Below are 8,217 nucleotides of genomic sequence, written 5' to 3'. Positions count from 1 at the left end.
TTGGTGTATTGTTGAAATCAATTTAAAAAAAGAGCCAAAAACATTGTCATACATCATGTAGGTAGATGCTCTGGTCAGATGAGACCAAAAGCTGACGTTTTCGTATCAACGCAAACTGCTGCAATTGTTTGAAAATTAACACTCTAACAAAAAAATACTGTCTGTAAAATATGGTGACTGCAGCAACATGATGGATGACCAAATGCAGCCACACTGGGAAAGAGATTCAGGCTTACTCAAGTATGAAATTGCTATTCATCGATGCTCCTCTTTAAATCTGAGTAAGCATTAACTACTTTACAAAAAAAATCAATAACAATTTTCTGTCTGTAGGCACACAAAGATGTTTGATTCATAAACCAAAATACTTGTTACTGTAATTGCAGAATTTTTTTTACTGAGAGACTGAATATAAATGAGCACAAATTTGAACTAAAAATATTATTGAAATTAGGTATCGCTCTGTAAGAGCCATAAAACTTTGCTGACATAAAATGTCAGCAAACTGGGGTGACATTTTTAGTTGCAATGTGACAAAATGAAAAAAAAAAGTGGTGTAAATGCATTGGAAAGTATAATATAAACATAGATATTCGTTATTGAAATATGACAAATATTACATTTGAAATAGTGTTTGAAGTAGTTATTTCGAACACGCTGGTCCAAATTACAGAACAAAATAAAGAACAGTAAAATAGAAGGTAAGAAATAATCAGAAGTGGAGCAACAAATGCAACCATCAAGGTGGCTGATTAATTTTTTCCAATGTTTTCAGATGGTTGAAGGGTAACGTGGAATCTCCAAACTGCCATCTAGTGGTTGTAGGGCGGAACTATAAAGAGAAGCAAATGATTTACGTGTTTGTCAGACCTCTCTCAGTTTGTACTGGAGTTCATGTGCTTAATAGTAATGCCATTAAATGGGGTCACAATTATTTGGATGCCTCATAAAAGTGGTGATAATTTTTTTCTAATTTCTTATGATAATTAAAATTTTAGGGCCAGGAACTAAACCACAGGATAATGGGGTAGGTAGGGCACTAGATTTGGAAACATATAATACAAGTGAAATGGCAGAATAATATTTTTGAGTGTGCATCCAAGATTAAGGTCTTGAACAATGCAGCAGGTGTTTCTCTGCCATACATAGGTGTTTAGCCCTTGCAAAGTGGATCTAAATAATTTTTGACTAGTAGTTCTCTGGAGATTATCAATCTTTTTTTTTCGCAGCTTTTTTTGCACTTTTTTTTTTTTTTGCATAGAATCCATGAAAAACGTTCCTGACCCTCTGAGCCAGGGCTCATATCATCATGTATTTGACATAGTTTCCTTTTCTATTGCTACTTCTCCAACCCAAGAGGGGCTATGTGGACGAAATGACACAAAAACAAAGAAGTAAGACCGTAGTAAAAGAATATTTTATTTTCTTTTACTTTTAGTTCCTGGAAAGTGCATTATAGATTTTACAGTTAGCAAAATTCATATTTAAGACATGAACACAACCGAGCGACATTCACAATCATCACCTTTTGGACAGTGTGTTGCATAGAGGAGGAAATGTCCCTTAAGCAAATGTATAAAAATTATTTATATTCAGATGAAAAGGGGGGAGGTCGATGTGGGCATTGTTGTTCCATCAGAGCATGTGTTGTTGGTCATGTTGCCATCTTTATGCCTTTACCAAAGCAGCGAACTCTGCAGGGTAGACAGAGACAGAAAATCATGCAAAGTTGGCCATTTGTTTAAGCAAGGGACTGTCCAACGAGTGTCTCGGCACGTACCATCAGCGCCAATCTTGCCATCTCCGTCGCTGTCACCGGCTTTGAGGAAAACCTTGGTCTCACCGTCGGTCAGTGCACGGGCACCTCCGCTGAAGTTCTGCAGAAACAGCCTGCCACAGACACAAGAGGTGCTCAGCTAACATTATTGATCAAAACACATCACAAATAGACCAAATAAGGCAGCTGTGCTGGAATCACAATGCTAAGGTGGGTTAAGCAAGCATAGTCATGGACATTTTTATTTAAAACTATTCATGGTCGCTCAGTCCTTATCTCAGGTCTCAAAGACGTTGAATGTCAGACGAGTTTGGCCCATCTGATCAACCCCCAAAACTCTCCAAACATATTTAGACACCAAAAGAAACCATCTTTCCATACACGATATCTCACTTTACAACCCCTTTGTTCAGGTAAAGTTCCTTCTCTTGACAAGATTTTGCTTGGTGGGGCAGGTGTCGCCTCGAGAAAGATTTAAAAGGATCTCCCAGATGGGGGCCACTGCTAAACTTGAGATGGCACAAGGGAATACATAAAGAAATGTAATGCATGCTGATGTTGGATTACAACTGCAAATAAAGGCGTGAGTAGGCTGCAATCCCAAAAAATTCTCTCTAAGTAAGACTTTCTGGATGCGGCTCCACTAAAATTTAAAGGATAGTCATAACCGCCTCTGTCTACCCTCCTACTGCTACTGCTGAATAGCATTTAATCTTAATTTAACATCATAAGATGAGCACCCCTACCCTTAAAGGTCTCCCATGTGAATGTAGAAATCCATTCCTTCTTGCATTCCTGCAGTATCTTGTATCAGTTAACTCTGTTGGTCACTATAGTAATTGCTATCTAAAGTATGAAGCCCATTTTGTCCAGCCATGCATCTTACTTCAGCTCTTCCTCCTCAATGAAGCCACTCTTGTCCTGGTCAATGATGGCGAAGGCCTTCTTGACATCGTCGGCGCTCTTTCCGGCCAGACCGCAAGTCTTGAAGAATTTCTTGTAGTCGAATGAGTCCGCGCCTGAAATCAGCAGAGTGTATTATGCTACTGAGACCAGAGGCAAAGACAGTGGCTATCAATAAGAATAAGGATACAACAAAACACAAAGCAAGAGTAAGAAAAAGTATAGAAGAATCACCTTTGCACTCATCCAGGGCTTTAGTAATGTCAGCATCATTCAGTACACCTGCGAAAGCCATTTTGATCTGCAGAGATAGAACACTGATTAATTTAAACTCTTGTAAAAGCAGTTGTCCCTAAAGAAACAGCCTATTTGTATTAAGGACTTGATCATAGCTCACTGCATTGCAAAAAAACAAACCACAATCACAAAGCTAAAGAAACAGAATTTTGATCACTCCAAAAACAATTCACACCATGTCTTGCAAACAAACAATGCTGATAAAATAGCTGTCTTTTGACTTTCCGAGTAGAACAAACAGAATGAGAAAGGGTTCCGATTTCAAATACTTGAGTCCAATTCTCTCTGAAGTGCAGGGTTTGCATTGCTTCACTCCTTCCGTGAAGCTGAGATTGACACCTGCAACTACTGCGAGATGCTGAGGTCTGACCAATAATCCAAGGCTCTGTTTTTTTTTTGTTTTTTTTAAACGCTGACGGTCCCAAATGTAGGCATTCAGTGTGTTTCTTTAGGTGCTGCAATGCAGTGAGGTCCTGAGCAAACCCAATGTCAAAAGAAATAAAGAGCAAAAAGGCTTTTCAAGGATGCAAGGCTGGATGCGGGTCCCGCATTTTCTCTTCCCTTTCCTCTCTTCCTTCAGACTCACCTCGGTTGTGCCTTTTGCTTTGTAGGGTACAGATGACACAGACAAGACTGGAGTCGACTGCAGTGACCATCCCGGTGCTCCCAATGACCTTTTATATACTGTCACGCTGTGGAAATCTGAAGCATAAGATAACTGACACCGTGCTGAGGAGGAGGAGATGGAGGAGGAGGAAAACGAAGGAAGGGATGGGGCGGGGGTGGGTGGGGGGCTCGTACTGCAGCTACAGAGCGGTCTATTTTAAGTTTCAAAAATGAAGACGCTTAAAAGGTGCGTTTGAAGAAGTCTTTAATGTCCCTGGCTGCTAAGAATAGGCCTCCGTGCTGCTGAGGTGGGCGAATTGGAAGGGCTGCTGCCAACCCGTAACCATATTCATGAGGATACTCAGCATGCATGTAGCTGGAGTAAGTTGGACAAACTGGTTGTTTCTGCTACTTTTAACACTAACCAGTTTAAAGGTATGATTTAACCTCTCCTTTTAGTGAATCTATTGCTCTTGAGCAGAGCATAGTTTTGTGTATTTGAGGTGTTATTTGTGTACTGTGTGGAATGTGAAATAAATTCACTTTGTGAGGAATCTGGTTTTCTTGTTACATGTCAGCAATGGGTATATAAGTCCAACCTTTGAAGAAATATTTTGTGTTTTTTTTTATATTAAAAAATATCATTTTTAGGTTTTAAAGGAAATGGAAGATGTTTAGAAAAAAAAATCTCAGTCAGCCCTGTTTTGACCATTTCATCTTCACAGAGCATTGGAGGAAATGTCTATTTTTGTGTTAGAGGGCAAATCAATTCTGGAAACATTGCTCAATGTTACTAAATGCTTATGGGGCCTTTGTCTTTGTTTTCAGACAGAATAATTAAATAACTCTGTAGAGGATAAAACTGAAGATCTATGACCAATAGGTGGCAGCATAATGCTGTGGGGTAAGCTGCAGCCCTTGAGCCTCTCTCTGTTTTGACCACTGCCTGACTGTAACTAGGTGAGGTTGTTATCTGATAGGGATGAGGGTTTACATGTTGCTCACTTGCAATGCCCACTGCAATTGCAATCTGGCTTCAGAGGGAAAAATAAATGGTTTGAATATCTTTTTTAAGCGAATGCACTGCTTTAGACTGTTTTACCCTCCTAAAAAAGATGTTTACTGCAAAGAAAGTGAATAAATAAAGTGGGTAATTGGCTAAAAAGTCCTTAAACCAGTGTAGCTATTTGCAGTGGGTTTGAGCCAGAAAGCAGTCCTGCTGCTGAGACAGGGACTGTTAATAGCCATCCTGTTGCCACAGCACATCATTTAACTGATTATGCAGCACTTGTAGAATAAATAGATCTTGGACTAGGTCATCTAATTACCCAAAGTTTGGCAGCTATCTATTGCAGAGCTCCCTGGGTCTAAAGAAGCATGTGAGCAAGGCCCTGGGGCAATTCCCAGCACATTTCCCAAGCCCTGGCCAGTGTCCAGCCACGCTCCCCTTCCCATTAACCAATTATGAGAACAAGTGCCGGGCAAGTCATCTAACCCATTGCTTAGCGGCTCTTGAGTATTCAAAAGCTCTGGCATATGAGGACTCACTTGACACTGGCTCTTCCTTAGCCCCATTGTGTTGAAATGATTTCTGTTAGGAAATGCAGCACACTCAGCCAAAGACTGACCTGAACAAGATGACTTCACACCAAAAGAGTATTTATTCCTGGTTTTTCACTCTTCCTCAAAAGTGCAGATGGTGTTGTACAGTTTGCACAAGTCATCATTTCTGAACACATAACACAGTTTGAGTAACATTAACAGCAAAATATGTCTTCCATGTTGAGAAACAGTTCGCAGGCAACTCATAAATAAGGTATAAAAAATATTCTTTCAGCTGGTGATTAATGAATCTTTGAGGAGTTTGCGGTTCCATGAAAAGAAGTGGATCTTGGTCAGTGGAAATTTATGCCTTTACGAGGGCAGCAAACTCTGCAAAAGTAGAATGAAACTGCTGTTAGTTGCAGAAAGTAGAAAATCTTTGCAAAAATGTATTGGCGTAAGACTCATTGAGCCGATTCTGACCAAGAGTTACGATTGATACAGTTCAATGGCCAAAGTGCAAAACCTTCTGTCTGCAGGATTCTCTCATTGGTAGATTTCACTTTAGATGATGGGAACCAGTAAAGCTGCTTTTATTCAGTCTGCATGCAGGAAAACACTTCTTGTGACAAAGAATTAATCTGATGAAGAAAAAAGTCCAATCAAGGTCATTGGGAATACAACTGCTAATTTTCAGATAGACGGTTTTGTACTTTGGCACACTGATATGTATATATATATACATTTTTAAATTGCACTTCAATTCTTTTAAGTTTATGCAAAGAACTCTTACCATCAACTCCGATCTTGCCATCACCATCACTGTCACCAGCGGCAAGGAAAGTCTTAGTCTCCTTGTCGGTGAGTGCCCTGGCACTGGCAGAGAAGTTCTGCAGGAACAGCCTGACGAGCGGGCAAAAGAGTAAGAATTAAACCTACGCAGGTAAGCCTTAACTAATCATTCAAATCTTTTTTGGTCTTTTAGGTAGTTAGGAAAAATGTAATGCATGACTAAGCAGGTCAAAAAATATTCAAATCGACTGAAATGTGATCAAGCCCAGCCCTCAAACAGAAGGATGGCTATGCAAGACTAGATAGTAATGTCACATTTTATCCACATTTAAAGCCAATAAGCTTTGAATTTAGCGGCACTAAGTGTTGAAGTAATGTCTTACTTCAGCTCCTCCTCCTCAATGAAGCCACTGTTGTCCTGGTCAATGGTGGCGAAGGCCTTCTTGACATCATCGGCGGACTTGCTGGCCAGGCCGCATGCCTTGAAGAAATTCTTGTAGTTGAAGGAGTCAGCAGCTGAAAATGCACATTTCGTCTCCATTAGTGCCGGATACGTCAGCAACAAGGTGTGGATGTCTCAGGGTAGCTGTAGCTGGCAGTTTCTGAGGCACGTTCGTGAAACTGAGAGTTTGGTAAACGTCTGCCTCTCTGCTCTTAGCTACTTTGGTAAGTTTAAACGATGCAGTGCTGTGTGAAAATAAAGGAAAAGTCTCACCTGCGCAGCCGTCCAGGGCAGCCTTGACATCAGCATCGTTGAGACCAGCGAAGGCCATTTTTTATTCTTGGGAGGAAAAGGAGACAAATCTCAAGGTTAGGATGAGCATCTGAAATACTAACAAGTTCTTATGTTGTTACAGTGGAAAGAAAATAAAAAGCATCAACCAAAATGACTATGACAGCATGCCCTGAGACTTTTTATGTCTAACAAAAGCATAGATTTTAGGTTATAAAATCGCTGATGAAAAGTTATTCCTTTCCCCTCATAGCTTCACATAAAAGTTGCTTCCTTTTTTGTTGTCATTTTACAAACCTTTGAAACATCATAAGCATCTATGTTTGCTGATAGCTAAACAGCTTCCCTGTTTAGCTAGCTCCTGTGAGGATGTTTCCCCACAGGAGCCTACAGACTATTCATCCCAAAGCGTTTAACTGTGACCGCACTTAAGAAACGATGCTCTCACCAGGAGACCAGATGCACACAGGCATGAATATCTATCAAACATTTTTAAAAGATGGCAGCTGAAAACATTCACTGCTGCAAAAGCATGAGTCAGTCTAGCTCTAGCCAACCAGCATTCTTCCAAAAAACGTTGATCCTCTGAAATGAAAAGGCCCGATTTGGTCAACTTTAGTGTTAACTGAAATGTCCTGAGGTCCATGCGTTTGCTGCCTAGATTGGTTCCATTTCTCCCTACAGCTGGTAGTCCACAAAGATCCCCCTCCTCTGAATCCGTTTCAAACCCGCAGTGTGATCTGCAGAAGTCGGGGTAGCTTTTAGAAGGTGCACGTCCCACTCACCTTTGCTCTGCGTTGAGGCGAGTGAAAACCAAGGCGGACTCGAGTGAATGCCAAAAGTCTCTTTCCCCCCTCTCTTATATATCCTTGAGCAACACCATTTAGAGACGTTTGAGTCTCAGTATCAGGTACCAAGATGCATGGGTTTCGAAAAAATGTGTCTAGTAGTCTGGAACTATTTTTAGGTGAACAAATGAGGATGCTACCATGTGTGCTCAGGCCTATAGCTAGACATGTGGAAACTCGAGCAGGCCCCGAAGCTCGTCGATTTCATGGCACATGTTGCAGTCGTGTTATGATTTACAGCCAACATTTAAAATGTTGATTTTAATATTACAGTACTATAAATGTGCATATGTAAGAGTGCAGGGCACGGTCAGACACTTTATCCTAGGCGATGATGAGAAGTGAACACCAAGTACCTGCAGCCACTTGGTGTTCAATTTCCTGATTACTATAGAGACAAAATAATTATTTAAGACCACAGACAGACATTGCTCCCCACATGAACATGTCATTCAGAGCTCTCAAAAGGAGAATGTTATTTTTTCTTATGATGAGCTGTGATTTTTATTGGACCATCCTTGTGCCAGACACATTCTTCTACATTTCACTGATAAGCAGTGAAGTTTATTAAAATCACTGCATCCAGTGTCATTCAGTGTCTTTTATTCCAAGTTATTACAAGCTGTGTAAGTCATACTGTTTTGTCCCCCCCCCCCCCCCCCCCTTTTTTTTTATTTTTTACAAATACTACATTTTTTATCAAACTCAAATCTACATGT

The 8,217-nt window shown here is 40.4% G+C and overlaps 2 protein-coding genes across 2 annotated transcripts; both read right to left on the bottom strand.

Moving 5' to 3' along the window:
* Positions 1-1,426: 1,426 nt before the first annotated feature.
* LOC106943714 (parvalbumin beta-like) lies at positions 1,427-3,674 on the bottom strand. The gene is made up of 5 exons (XM_015027023.1): positions 3,564-3,674; positions 2,915-2,981; positions 2,664-2,796; positions 1,781-1,890; positions 1,427-1,694 (listed from the first exon to the last, which is right to left on the bottom strand). The coding sequence occupies exons 2-5, from the start codon at positions 2,973-2,975 to the stop codon at positions 1,669-1,671; spliced, it is 330 nt and encodes a 109-aa protein (XP_014882509.1). The 5' UTR covers positions 2,976-2,981; positions 3,564-3,674; the 3' UTR covers positions 1,427-1,668.
* Positions 3,675-5,221: 1,547 nt separating this feature from the next.
* LOC106943715 (parvalbumin beta-like) lies at positions 5,222-7,541 on the bottom strand. Its single transcript, XM_015027024.1, has 5 exons — positions 7,436-7,541; positions 6,633-6,698; positions 6,301-6,433; positions 5,919-6,028; positions 5,222-5,515 (listed from the first exon to the last, which is right to left on the bottom strand). The coding sequence occupies exons 2-5, from the start codon at positions 6,688-6,690 to the stop codon at positions 5,490-5,492; spliced, it is 327 nt and encodes a 108-aa protein (XP_014882510.1). The 5' UTR covers positions 6,691-6,698; positions 7,436-7,541; the 3' UTR covers positions 5,222-5,489.
* Positions 7,542-8,217: the final 676 nt, after the last annotated feature.

Source organism: Poecilia latipinna, unplaced genomic scaffold (assembly GCF_001443285.1).
Source record: "Poecilia latipinna isolate Pla-1442-1.1 unplaced genomic scaffold, P_latipinna-1.0 Scaffold5756, whole genome shotgun sequence".
NCBI classification, from domain to species: Eukaryota; Metazoa; Chordata; class Actinopteri; order Cyprinodontiformes; family Poeciliidae; genus Poecilia; species Poecilia latipinna.
Note: the sequence above shows the minus strand (reverse complement) of the source record. Positions and strands in the feature narration are given on the sequence as shown.

Coding starts and splice junctions, on each gene's coding strand:
- LOC106943714 (XM_015027023.1), bottom strand. CDS start 2,975: ATGGCTTTCGCAGGTGTACTGAATGATGCTGACATTACTAAAGCCCTG. Junction 2,797..2,914: donor AGCCCTGGATGAGTGCAAAG/GTGATTCTTCTA, acceptor TGCTGATTTCAG/GCGCGGACTCATTCGACTAC. Junction 1,891..2,663: donor ATTGAGGAGGAAGAGCTGAA/GTAAGATGCATG, acceptor TGTCTGTGGCAG/GCTGTTTCTGCAGAACTTCA.
- LOC106943715 (XM_015027024.1), bottom strand. CDS start 6,690: ATGGCCTTCGCTGGTCTCAACGATGCTGATGTCAAGGCTGCCCTGGAC. Junction 6,434..6,632: donor TGCCCTGGACGGCTGCGCAG/GTGAGACTTTTC, acceptor GTGCATTTTCAG/CTGCTGACTCCTTCAACTAC. Junction 6,029..6,300: donor ATTGAGGAGGAGGAGCTGAA/GTAAGACATTAC, acceptor CCCGCTCGTCAG/GCTGTTCCTGCAGAACTTCT.